Source organism: Netta rufina (genome assembly GCF_964035555.1).
Source record: "Netta rufina genome assembly, chromosome: 3".
Taxonomy (NCBI): domain Eukaryota; kingdom Metazoa; phylum Chordata; class Aves; order Anseriformes; family Anatidae; genus Netta; species Netta rufina.
In genome coordinates, this window is record NC_140125.1 from 82,752,844 (window position 1) to 82,767,203 (window position 14,360).

General features: G+C 35.6%; 1 protein-coding gene across 1 annotated transcript in view; it reads left to right on the forward strand.

Annotated features, from left to right (window-relative positions):
* The window catches only part of L3MBTL3 (L3MBTL histone methyl-lysine binding protein 3), a 78,441-nt gene that overhangs the window by 46,823 nt on the left and 17,258 nt on the right, over nucleotides 1-14,360 (forward strand). Inside the window, exons 14-16 of the mRNA XM_084284971.1 lie at nucleotides 235-345; nucleotides 1,851-1,965; nucleotides 6,958-7,060. Coding sequence (XP_084141097.1) covers nucleotides 235-345; nucleotides 1,851-1,965; nucleotides 6,958-7,060 — 329 coding nt within the window. The remainder of the gene's footprint in view (nucleotides 1-234; nucleotides 346-1,850; nucleotides 1,966-6,957; nucleotides 7,061-14,360) is intronic.

Sequence of the window (14,360 nt, forward strand, 5' to 3'; positions counted from 1 at the left end):
GGTTTGAATGGAGAACCTGGAATCCTGAAGTAGTTATTTGCTTCTCTAGTTCAATAAAATTCATTTGTATTATCATTTCATATTTGTATTTGTTGGAGGAGAAGGACAGATTTGAGGAAGTGAAGGCAGGAAGTTTTCTATGAATTTTACATACTGTACCATTGTATGAGGGTGTTAAGTTTTTTCTTCTGTTTCACATAACTCTTTTTTTTTTTTTTTTTTTTTTTTTTCTAGAAACCTTCTCATGGCTTTCAGAAAAATATGAAACTTGAAGTGGTTGACAAGAGAAATCCGGTATTTATCAGAGTAGCAACTATTGTAGATACTGATGACTATAGAATAAAAGTAAGTTTCTCTGTCTTACTATATCATCTTGCTTGAGTTTCTGATGAGTACTTAGAAAAAAACAAAATCCTATAGTTGTAAAATTAAGCAAAAGAGTGATTTAGTTGCGTCCTTCTAAGCTTTTACTCATTGTTTTCACTGATTAATATACATATAAATCCTTTGGAAGAGATTGTTCTGTTATCCTCTAAGTTGCACGTGCTGACATAGGTAATAAGAGAGAAGAAATGAATATGTTGGGAAGTTGTTTTGGGAATAGTTGATATAAAATAGTTGTCTACTTTATTGAGAGAAATGATTTAATAATCAAATGTTGAAGGGCTGCTATGATATTTGTATTAGGACTGGTAAAATATTTGACCTGGTTTAACTGAATCTGTCTCTGTAAAATTCCAGAGAGAGATATAATTCCAGTGAGATATAAAAAATGAACCCTGATCTCTTGTGCCTTGTCAGTAACTTCTGCAATACTGAAGTTTATTGTAATTATGGACTTTAGATTGGATTAATTGCAGATAATGTATTTTTAAGAAACTACAATTTTCCAGAACTTGTATGCTTGAATTATTTTTTATCTTATTGTACAAAAGCAGTTTACTCAGTGAAGCCCTTGACTGTTAGGACTGGCATATGCCAGATATCCAGTTAGATGGAGATGAAGGATATTTGTGTTTGCAGTTGCTAGAGGTTTATTAGGCATATCTGTATTTCAAGCGGGAAATGCAGCTGACATTCCATTTTGAACCTAAATTAGTCAGTGGTAGGGAGTCATCAGAAGTCACTTTCTATCTAAGCATTAAGATGGTCATTTAAAAAAAAAATGGGGGGGAGGGGGAACCCTCTCAAGTCTAGTTTATTAATATGATAGGATTTGTAGCTTCTTGAGTGTTGTGTTTTGTTTTTGTTTTTTTTTTTAATTGTCCCTAGAGCATATGTTGAAGGTGTTCTATTTGAGAATGAGTGTGTGTACACGCATGCCAGTTTTTTTATGAGTACAGAGGTTAAGAGCTGAATACATTTAGCTTTTGTCTGAAAAAGATATATACCACGTACTGGTGATTTTCTGGGATGTCACACACTTTGTTTTCTGTTCAGCTTCAACTCCTTAACTTGTATGGTCTGATTTTAATAAGATTGTTATTTGTGTGCTGTTTATTTACTTACTTATTTTTAAGATGGTTAAATGGCATTGAGAGGAAAAAAGGCAGCATTTCATGCTTAATTTAATTATTAATGTAAGAACTAAACTTGTCTTGCTTTACTCTAAGGATTTGAGCCTGATGATGTAAGACATGGTAAATAACCAAATGACACCTCTCTCCTTACTTCACTGAAAGTGTATCTGAGTCCATAATTTAATATCTATGTATCTTCTCTGTAACACCCATAATTTTCTTAAAATAACTTGTCTAACAGAGTTAGCATTTCTAGAGATTACTCAGGGGAACTGATTGTATAGAGAATCTTTCTCATCTAAACTGCATTGTTCTCTTTTTTAATTTTAGGTCCATTTTGATGGCTGGGATAGTATTTATGATTATTGGACTGATGTAGATAGCCCTGATATCCATCCTGCAGGCTGGTGTACAAAAACAGGACACCCTCTTCAGCCCCCACTTAGTAAGAGAAATCCTATTATAATGTAGAGATGTTAAAAGGCCTGTGTACCATGCTAATGTTTTTTCTGCCAGTGTTGTCCAAGGAAGAGTAACAACTAGGATATGCAAAGTAATGTAAATGTGACATTTAGTGCAAAATCAACATAATTTGAAATGTCACTAATTAATCAATGTTTCATAGATAGTTTTACTGGCCCTTACTATAATTGAAATACAATGTTTGCCTGTGTGTATAAGAACTAGAGTCAAAACCTGAAGCATTAATAGAGATCTGTTCTGTGAAATCCAGACCCCCTTGAAACCAGTGATGAGAATGCTGTGGCACTTCAGTAGGGCTAGGGGATTACTCTTAAAATCTTCTGTCTACGTCCTCTTGAAACTTGGTGTGCTTTTTAGCACAGAGGAATCTGGACTGCTCTGAGAAGGTGCTCCTTTCAAGTGCTGTGTCAAATCCTCAAAACCAGCTCCTGCTCCTTTTCGTCTTCAGCAAAGCAAAGAGACAAAATGCTGTCCATGTTGAAGATGAATCAAACAGAAGCATAGTACCAATAATAATACTGTCTTCATCAGCTTGCCCTCTCTGTGGATTTTGTTTTGCTTGTTGAAGAAATGGGAGGTCTGTCATAAATGAGATTAGAGGTTACAGGGAGAAGACACTTTGGTGGTAAAGATAATCCAGCCTATGCCACTGTGTTTCTAGATAGAGTTAGTGAAAACACTTTAGACAAACTTTTGAACAGATGATTTTTAACCAAATGCTCTTTTCTGGGCTTACATTATAGGTACTTGACTTGTGACTCTGAGGTATGGTTTGCATAAGTGTTAACAGATGTAACTGAGATTGGAAAGAGCTGTGCTTGGAAAATAAGAAATGCTGAACAACACTAAGTACTTTGAAAAGTTGAATGCAAAATAACAGGGATAAGGCACACACAAAAAGTGTGAATGTATTACCTGAAAATCTCTGTACCTCAGTTCAGCATTTCTAAAATGTCAAGAAGAAATGTTTCCTATCAAGAGTGAGATCAGAGTATATTCATTAGTTTTCTGAGCACTCCAGTGGTGCAGTGATGACTGCCTGTTAGGAAGTTAATCATTCTGCCTTCAAAGCAGAGTCTGAATAGAGTGCCGTAAGTGCCAAAACACAAAGTGAATAATGAGGAGAAAATAGGATGCTGCATCTCTGCTTCTTAAATTGGGATGTGCATCCTGTATACTCAATGAAGGAAGAGTCCAGAGGGAAAAAGTAGTATGTGGCCTCATAAATAAAAGTTCTATCATACCACAAAAAAAATGAATAAGATTGTGACATTTCTATTACCTGTGATTGGAGAAAAATTGTTTTAACCTGGGTGGGAGTGTAAAACACATAACTTCATATTGTTGGAGGTGTTAAAAGAAACAAAACTGCAAATGTTCTTCACATAGAATATGTTGTTTCCTCTAGGTGGTCACATAGGAGCCACTGTTCATCTAGTATGAAATTATAGGAAGTGATATTTTGATATTAGGTTAGGAAGAGAAAGGAAGATGGACAATATGACAGAAGAGGAAGTAACCATTCTTTAAATAGAAAAAGAGTAGTTCACTGCAGGAACACTATTAAAATTGGGTGATTACTGAATAATACATTCTTCCAAATTAGGCTTGGATGATTACTGTATTCTTTCAACAGTATTACTTTGTGTTACTACTGTACGATATAGTATAGAATGTAGAATAGCATAAGAATATTAATATTGTTTCCAAGGAAATTTTGTTTCTAGCACATGCCTTCTAATTACATTATTTTTATGCTTCAATGACTCTTTAACAAAAAAATCAGCTTTTTCTTTTTTTTTTTTTTTCAAAATTGAAGAGAAGCTGATCTTATTATTTAAGGGTTCACACAAGTGTAGATATTCAACAGAACAGAGGAAAGTACTTTATATTTAGACGTTTTGATTTTGTTCCAGTAAGCTTTTCTGTATTTTGGGACATGTTTTTTCTATGTTGTGCATAGAATAAGTGCATAGCATTATCACTGGATACAAGCAAATGGGAAAATTAATATAATCCTGATTCCTTAAGAAAAAGGAAAAAAAAAAAAAAAAGCTTTTTTTCCCTGCTTTAACCTAAATTTTATCTTGCCTGATTTTGAGTACTTCTGAATTATATGAAGAACTTTTTTGTCTTGCTATGAAAATTGTATGAAGGAATATTTTGGTGGTCAAGTTACTGGATCAGTTTTCTTGAAGATCTGGAGACAATTTGGCTTGAAAAGCCAAGTCCTAAAGAAGTTCCGTGTAGAAGCTCAGATTCTTTGCATCAGTATGTGCAAATAGGAATGGAGAAGTTACTGTAATATTTTTTGAACACTCAGCAGATGCACTTTCCAGTTCTACAATAAGTGATAAGATGAATTTTCAAATACGGATACTGCTTTTTTCTTTTTTATTTTTTTGTCCAATTTCACTTATTTCTACAGGATCCCAACTGATCCAGTTATCAGTCTGTCTGCCAGTAAACAAGCAACACATAAATGTGATACCAAATTATGTCTCATTATTGACAAGACTGCATATCTTCAAGCTACATGTGGTAGCTTGGTTGTCTGAACCTACCCGTTCTTCCAGAATTTTCCTGTTTATCTACTTTGTTTCTGGCTGGAACTGTCTTACCTTACTTAGTCATTCCTTGTAAGGAGGCTACTTCATATCTGGGTTGAGAGAAGGTCAACATGGACAAAAAGATTGTCAGTTTTGCTATACTGAAATACCAGATAGATGTGCAGGAAATATTTAAGAAAGCAATAGATAAAGTAGAATAGTAACATCCTGTATTGTTCTGTAGTCAGTCACAATGTAAATCCTTTCATTTTATTTGCCTCCTTAACTGTTACTGGTCACTGAGTCAATGCTTTCAAGGAACTGTATGTCACAACCCAAGGGTCTTGAATTACCATGTACTTATTGACCCCTTCAAAGAACTGTAATGGGACTGTGAGGCAAGACTGTCCTTCACAACAGCCACTATAGCAGGTTATCTCTTCCTCTGAGTCCACTAACTTGGTATGTTATAGGCATCAATTTTGAATAAATGTAAAAAAGATAAAATTCTATTACACCCTTTTAAAGCCTATAGAAGTCTTGGGTCTTGGGTGTAGTTACAGTGTTGTAACATTAGCATAGGTGGCATTTGTTAAAAATACTTCTGGACATGTTTTGAATGTTCATAAGTCTATTGGACCAGACAGAATTCATCCAAGGATATTGAAGGAGCTGGCAAAGTGCTTAACAAGCCATTTTCGATAATTTACTGGTAGTTCTGGCTAACTGGAGGTTCCAGTTGTCTAGAGGTTAGTGAATACACAGTATACAAGAAGGACAGGAAGGAAGATTCAGGCAATTACAGGCCTGTCAGCTTGACCTTGGACACAAGGAAAGTTATAAAGCAGATCATCCTGAGTGCCATCACATGGCACAAATGGAACAATCAAGCGATCAGAAGCAGCCAGCATGGATTCATGAAGGGCAGGTCCTGCCTTACTAACCTGGTCTGCTGTGACAAGATGACCTGCTTAGTAGGTGAGGGAAGGGTTTAGTAGATGCTGTTTACCTGTACTTTAGTAAAGCATTTGACACCATCTCTCACAGTATTCTCCTGCAGAAACTGTCTGCTCAACATTCGGACAGGTGTTCAGGTCACTGGGTAAAGAACTGGCAGAATAGCCAAGCTCAAAGAGTCATAGTGAATGGAGTTCAAGTCACTTGGAGGCTGGACACCAGTGATGTTCCCCAGAGCTCAGTATTGGGGCCAATTTTATTTAACATTTTTATTGGTGATTTGGATGAGGGGATTGAGTCCACCCTCAGTAAGTTTGTAAACAACACCAAGTTAGGTGGGACTGTGGATCTGGTTGAGAGTAGGTGCTCTGCAGAGGGATCTGGATATGCTGGATCAATGGGCTGAATCCAGTTACACGACATTCAACAAGCTTAAGTGCTGGATCCTGACTGTGGGTCATAACAGTTCCATGCAGTGATATAGGCCTGGGGAAGAGTAGCTGGGAAGTTGCCCAGAAGAAAAGGACCTGGGGATGCTGGTCGACAGACAGCTAAACACAAGCCAACAGTGTGCCTGGATGGCTGAGAAGGTCAATCCCATACTGGCCTGCATCAGAAATAGCCTGGCCCTCAGTACTAGGGAAGTGATGGTCCCTCTGTACTCAGTAGTGGTGAGACTGCATCCCAACCTTATCTACAGGGAGGTGTCCGTGCTGACAGCAGGGAGATTGGAATTAAATGGTCTTTAAGGTCCCTTCCAATTCAGACCATTCTGTGATTTCATGAGTACTGTGTTCAGTTTTGGGCCCCTCTCTACAAGAAGGATTTTGAGTTGCTCAAGTGTGTGCAGAGACTAATGAAGCTGGTGAAGGGACTAGAAAACAAGAGGAATGGCTGAGGAAATTGGGGTTGTTTGGCATGGAAGAGATGAGTCTGAGGGGAGACCTCATTGCTTTCTATAACTACCTGAAAGTGAGGAGGGTGTTGGTCTCTTTTCCCAAGTGACAAGTGATGGTATTTTTAGTATTTTCAGCCTCTTGCTTACTGGAAAATTCAAGCTAAAAATGGAGGTCAGTACTCATTATGAACAGTTCCCTGTCTTCAAGAACAATGGAGTGTCTGTGCTCTTGCAAAACAACCTGGTTCCAGCTTCATGTAATTAATAGAAGATAAATTTGAGTCTTACAGTTCCTTTAAGAATTACATTCTTTATACAGATACGGCTCTCCTGTAGAAACTTACTCGGAGTAATTTTATTTCTCCAGTGAAATAGATTGTTTGAATCTCCATCATGCTTTTGCAAACTGCATTTTTAATTACTTAAAGTTTTGTTTACTTATTTCTTCTTCATGTTTAATATGATATTCTAGTATCCCTGCATATTTAATGTAACTTCTAAAAACTAGATAACTTTTGTAATTTCACATGTAATTTCCCCTGACATACAGGTCCCTTGGAGTTAGTGGAAGCTTTAGAGCATGGAGGGTGTCCCACAGCAGGATGTAAAGGAGTTGGGCACATTAAAAGAGCAAGACATATCGGCCATCATAGGTATGTGCTGTGAAACTGATTTTATTCAATTTAGTAATGTGTGCACACATTTTTTTCTAATTGCTGATCACAAGAAAACAGATCCAAGCTGGAAAAAAATACTAAATTTTGTAAACCTAAATATGCGATGATTTCAGTTGCCATGGTGAGCCTGCTGAAATAAACATTAGCAATCTGTAACTTCATTTCACCAGGGTGTGCCAAGATAAGATTTGTCAAACATTGTTTTTGTCACAATTGATAGATTCAGCTTTTTTTTTTTACAGCTCGGATGTTTTTGTTCTGCTCGGTTGGTAGGGGTGAGGATTTGCTTGTCGGATTGGAAAAATGCTGAAAATAAAAATTCCAAGTAATATTCCCAAATTACAGCCTGAACAACTTGCTTTTTATACCTAGTTTTTCTGAAGATCCTTTTGTTGAGCACCTTCTGAAATACAATACAGAAATGTGAACATCCCAGGCTCTCCTGAAGGAGAGTTGACACAAAGAGCACAGTTGCATGGGAGAATAGATTGGGGCATAGACAGAGAGGGACAAAATAAATGGGAATATTTACTAAGTCAAAATGGTACTATTTTTAAAATATTTACAATATGATATGAATCCTGAATGTTTCAGTATGTGAAATACAATTAAGACAATATGTTGGAAATTAAATATCATAAATAGCATCCTGTAACCTTTTAGCAAATCAGTTTCCAAACATTTCCTTGGATTTTTTTTTACCATTAAACAGTCATAGGATCCTCTAATGCCATGCCATTTTGTGCTTTCTGCTGTCATATGGCTAGAGGATTGTTCCTTGCTAATGTATTTGTTTATGGTTTTCAAGAATATTATCAAATTACCATGATTCAAGAGAAAACACTGCAATCTTTTTTGCATTTTTGGTGGCAGAATTATGTCCTGCTGGCGAGAATTAGGTTACAAGGTTTTGATAGCATATCACCACTGGTTCAAGGCATTACTCACCCCTAACAAAGATAACTGCCAGCAAAATCCCCTGCATGTTTGCAAGTTTAATTTGCAAAAGGCATCTTTTCTTGTAAGAAGCTCTTTCCTATATACAGCAGAGGCATTGTGCTTGTGTATTAGGAGGTAGAACAGCCTTTACCTACAGGAAAGGATGTGGCTAGGATAGCTCCGGGAAAAAAAAAAAACAAAAAAAACTGGCTGCAGTATGAACTGTGTTGTTGATCTTTCAATCATGGTACAGACCATGTCTGTCTTGCAGATTATTCTCACCTTTTTCCTTCTGTCTTTTTCTGTCTGTGTTCTTTTTTATTACTATTACTATTTCATTTTTTCTGCCTTCCCTTTTGAGAAGCTTTGTTGATCTTAATCAGTAGGCATAAATAATATAGTTGATGCTTAAGAGGTACTTGTTCTTTTTTTTTGAGTTGAAAAAGGTTCCTGGTTGCTTAACTGAAACTTGTTTTATTTCATATTCCAGTAGACTGAGTCTTGTATGATTTATTAATAAATCTGATGTGTAAAGCAATAATTTCAAATTCAGGGTATTATCTTCCTTAACATGTGCTATCTCAATTACTTAAAATCACGTGAACATAACCAGTCAGCCCAAGGCTGAAACTTAAAAGAAAAGAAACTGTATGTGAATGTGTCAGAAAAGTTTTTCATTTGTGAGCTTCTCTCTAAATAAACTTTGGCATTAAAACTTCTAACGTTTCACAGGGAAAGGATGAGTAAGAGGTATGTCTAGTTAGTTCATGTATTCTTTGCTTTTATAACTAGGTTTTTCCAAGCTATTTAAAGTTATTATACTTACTCATACTGAATACTGAGAAAAGTAATAAACTCATGGCAATGTATTGTGTTTTATTTTTACTATAGTCTTAGCAATCCTGTTATTTACATGTTAACTGTTAGTTCTAAAGGATGAAAATATAATCTAAGGTATTTTTTTGACCATAAGACAGAGAAATTTGCTGTTAAATAGAAAATAAATTACCACTATAAATATCTTTTTCTGTAACTTTATTAGTGGTGGGGTGGTTTTGTTTGTTTTGTTTTGTTGTTTGTTTGTTGGTTTTGTTTTTGGGTTTTGGTTTTTGTTTTTTTCCTTGAACATTTCTGAGGAGAAACATTAATTTGTTGTTTATCTGGAGTCTAGATTTGAGGGTCCAGGTCACCCCCCCAGAATCTACAATGGTACCATTACTTTTTTCCTGAATTAACAAAGACATTTTGAAATTGGTATAATTATCCACATCAGGTTGCAATCCCTTGGCTCTTCTATTGTGGCAGCCTTGAAATGTATTTAACCATGCTTATCTCTTTTTTTTTTTTTCTTTTTTTTCTTTTCATTATGAGGTGCAATATCTATCTACAGCATAAATGCCTGTGTGCAGAAAAGATGATAATTTAAAATGCTAAATAGTTCTGAAAGCATTTTGAGAGCTTGTTTCTAAGGAACCAGATGAAAGGCTTGGTAATTAATTATGTAGTGGGGCTAAAGCATTTACTTTTTGGAAAAGTTGATGTTAATAAGGACTTGCTATCTATCACCATTTGATCTAGGATTTTGTGCTGGGCGCTTGAAACTGAGACTGGTGTGTAAGTTGGTAGCATCATGCAGATTACCTGCATATTTATGATAGATTGTGAATTGTGTGCTTTCTGATGTTTAATGCATGCAATAATTTTCAAGTCCAAGCTGCAAAGAACACTCAGTTGTAAACAGGTCATTAGTGTTTTGGGTCAACTCTCAACTAAAGATCAAATCTACTTTAGCCAGCAGTTCTTAATTGTCATGGTTTTCAAGCAGTTAGAATGGGGAAAAATATAGATTTGTAATTCATAACTAATGGCATAAACATTGTTAAAGAACACAAGCTAAAATTTGCATGGTACCACTTTCATACTAGTGACTCTGTACTTGTATTAACTAGAAGCCTGTTCCAACCATCAAATAAACATGATAAGAAATAAAAAATATGCTGAAATGTTTAGGGACCAAAATGTAAGCTTGGAGAGCATTTTATCAGAAACTTCACATCCATTATGTGGAAATGAACTGAATGTGCTGTGATAGAGGCTATGTTCTCAGAGAACCATGGTGCAGAAGCACTGGAAGCCTCAGCTCAGCAGGATGTTCCATCTACTTGCTCAGCATCTGCTGAAATAAATCTCATCTGATATTGATGCCAGTCTCCAGTTTCATTTTCTTTTATGTTAAGGTTATTGTCTCAAGCCAAATAGATTATAAACTATTGTTGACTCAGATTTATACTGTTGGAGGAACTTTATTTAAAAAAGAATGCATTAATGATAAACATATATTGTAAATTGTGATAGAGAACACTTGTATAATTTTCTGCAGAATAGTTAAAAATGTTTTCGTAAAGTCAACTGAAGTAAAGACATCATTTAGTTAAAATCCAGAAAAGAAAGAAAAAACCACACACACACACACAAAAATTAATTCTCACAAAATAAAAATGTTGTTTAATTAAAAGATACAATATTCAGGGATAATTTTACAGCTATTTCATAGAAATGCTAGTGGTATTTAACTCAGATAGAATTTCTACAGGTGAAAAGTAAGAACACAGTTTGCTCTGCTACTTTCTGTGCTTTTTGGGCAGTCAACAAGTCAAACAGTACATGATACTTCTCAAGATTGTTCTGCTTTGCAAAGCATGCATTGTACAGATCTGTCCTGGAGTACCAAGTGGAGTACTGAGTTTGCATTGAGGCTACAGAATACATCCCCCAGATATTTGTAATCACTTTATTACTGAAGATGTCTTACTGATCGCATATCGCCACCAGCAGATGCAATCATCGGAGTGTAGCCTGTAGAAAAAGTCTAACCCATCAGTTAGTCCAATCTACTTGTTTGACCCATCAAGGAAGATAGTTCAGTCAAATTTGGGTGAATTTTCCTGGAGCTGCCATATAACCTCATCCCTTCACAGTGCTTGGCAGTAACCTGCACCTAGAAGTTGCATCATGGACTGCAGTTGGTGACATTTGCAACCAGTACAGATAAACCAGGACAGCTGTCTCTGGTTTCACCTAGGTTTGCCAAAGTCATAAGGGCTAACAATATATATAATTAAAAAATAATTCAATATTAACTTTCCTTTGCCAGAGTAACACCTTACTCTTCTTCTTTAGGATAAGGGAGAATGGTGGCCTAAGTTCCCTTGCAATATTATATGTAGCTGAGACTGTGTTCTGTGTTTCAGAAACTTTGCATACTGCTGTCTTGAAGACTGGAGCATCTCCAGATACCTGGAAAAAAATATGTTTCAAGGACCCCATTGGTGGCCCAGTTTTATTCTACTACCCTTGAACTTTTGAAAAGCAAGATATGTGTTAAGCTATACATAGAGATATAACCTATGAGTGACTGAAGAACAGTTGCAGAATAACCACAAATGGGATATGCTACCTCTACACATTTGATCCACTGGACAGTTCTGGAAAGGGACAAATAGTGTGTTAGGGACAAATACTGTGCAAAGCAAAAGTTGGAGCGGAAATCAATGTTTAAGTTGAGAGAAGACTTAAAAACCATAATTTATTTTTTTAATAACCTCGTGATCAAGACTTTTGAGCTCTTGAGTTGAGTTGCCTCTAAAACTTAGTCATGTATAAATCAAATACTTCTATTATGCATGAGTAACAAGATAAATTTTTTAGTCTTTGTAGATACAAGTTATGTTGAACTGAAAGCTGGAGGCATTGAGATTCACGAGGATGTACTGATTGATCTAAAGCCACCTAATTCATTACACAGGTTCATTCATGCTGTGTTTTGTTGAAACAAAACTGACAGTGGAAATCATGAGGGTTCTTTTTGTTGCCTCAAGTAACAGAAACATCAAAAGAATGTTATGGAGTTTTTTTTTTAACATGTTACATCAACTGGAAGGATTAATTACAAAGAAAAACTCATCTGAATTTAGTGCTCCAAAACTTCATTAATATTATAAATTCTGTTGACTGAAATTGTCATTCAGCACCTGCTTTTCTGGAAACTACTAAATGGAAAAGCACAAAAAGAAAAAAAAAAAAAAACAAATTCCTATGGAGAACTAAATTTTGAGGGTTGTGCTTACTTTTTATTTTAAAACATATTAACAATGTTGGCAAACAGAAGATCTGCTGGAGATGAAGTTGTAGTGTCAGATTTCATTGTGACGTAAGGCTTGTTTAATAATACATACCTGAAGTTAAATACCAATTTGTTTGTGTTTAGTGTTTCCTTGGAACACCCTCTAACTGCTTAAAAATGCTAAGCCTTAAAACATCCCTGTGAGCACAGGAAGTCAAAAGAAGATCACGCGCTTTACCTTGCTGCAGTAGCAGAACTGAGATGGACCATTATATTGCTGAGTTTCACATAACTATATTTTATCACAATGGTATGAGTTTGTCACAGCCAGTACTTAAATCCCGTTGGCATTGGCTCCTTAAACTGTTTTCTGCATAGGAGCCTGTATATTTCAGCTTGTACTTCATTTGAAAGGGAAAAAGGATGTCATTGTGATATACGCAGCAATATAAAGGATTAAGAATATAAAACAAATTCCCCACTTCCCTAGTCTTCGTCTTTTTCTTCCCCATGCTTCAGTTCCTGGCTTTTAGTTCTTTTAAGACATCTGGCAGATGCTAGTCCTGAAACAGATTTTTAAAAAAATAGAAGGTACAAAAATAAAAGTAAGTAGAAGTATATAAACAAATCTAAAGTGAAATGCTGAATTCTGTTTAAGAGAAATTAGAAATAGAAGTCAAATGCTCTAAGTTATTTTTTTCTTTATATACGCTGCTCAAAGTCTTTAAAACAAATTCATAAACAAAAAATGCCCTCTTTCAAGGGGAGTGCTTTAGAGTCCAACCACCCATTTGGCTATAGCTCATTCTGCTGTATAAACTTCTGGTGTGAAAGTTTTCATGCCAAAACACTTCAGTGCCTTTATCTCATAGGAAGTGCTGGGACTATCAACAAGTTCCTTTGAAGAAGGAACTTGGGTGTGTTTCATTATATCACATAGGGATGGATGAGTGTCCCTTATAAACATGGTGCAAGCTGTTGTTAGACCACCATCTGCTTAGAATGGCATTACAGGGGAATCTGATCTTGATTAGAAAAGCAGAAATCACATTCTGCTGACATGTTTTTCCTCCACAATTCAAGTTCAGAACAGCTATACAAGGATTTTTAAAATGTTGATATTGTCTTGTTCAAGTGAACCGTCTGAAAAGAAAAAAAAAATCAGACTTTCTGTTTGACTCTTGTTTTGATAACCCCAGAAAGGACTGACTGACTTAGCCTGTGTAATGTTAAGAAATTTTTTCCTTTTATGCTAGTGCTGAGGGAAATGTAAATTCCCACCAACTTTTTGTTTATGTTGGTAAGACCAAAATTAGATTGCTAATATTGGACCAACCTCATGGTTAGAGTTGATTCATGCTCACCGTAAATCCAAGGCTTCATGGGTAAAGGAGAAGGAGGATGTACAGCATATTTTGAATAAAAGGCCTTTTGTTTTATGCTGTGCTTTGTAGAATGAACATGATAATTAAAGCTGTTGTTTTTCTGTTTATTTTTTGTAATTTGGAGGTGGCAAGGCATATTGCTGGCAAGATAGACTTGTTTATATCAGTTCTGTTGGGAAATCAGTGAAACAAAACATTGCAGTGGTTTATGGAAAGACAGGTAGTTGTATTCTTGAAAGAAAACAAGTTAAATCCTCAGATTTTTATTTTTTTTTTAAACATTTTAACATTATAGAATTCCTTGTAATAATACAGATGAGTAGGAAATTTTAGATAATAGTTAGTGTAGTAGCTCATCAACCCCAAATAAAGCATGTTTAACTTAAATAGAGATTTGCAAACTGAGTTGTTGTTCACTGTCATGGCATATATATCTTTCGGAATTTGCTATATTATCTTTGGAAGAACACCATGCAACGTTCAGCTGGTTACTCAGTGAACATACAAGTATAATATCCCAAATGCATAATATACATTTACATATACTTCAAAAGACAAAATCCGAGTTCAGTCCAGTGTGTTCTGTGTTGCTGTTGTTCCCTTTCCTACACCTTGTGAAAACACGTGTTTTCTGGTGTTAGGAGGTATGACTTTCACACTTGTTAGAGTAATATTTACAAGTCATTAACAAAACACTGAGTCAAATTATGTCACTAACAGGAATGCAGTGAAATGGGGAACGCTGTACGACAGGAAGGTGTGTGAGAAATATACATCTAGTGGAGTAAAAGTCTCCATTGCAAAGATGGGGCATTTGCTGCAGTGAGGG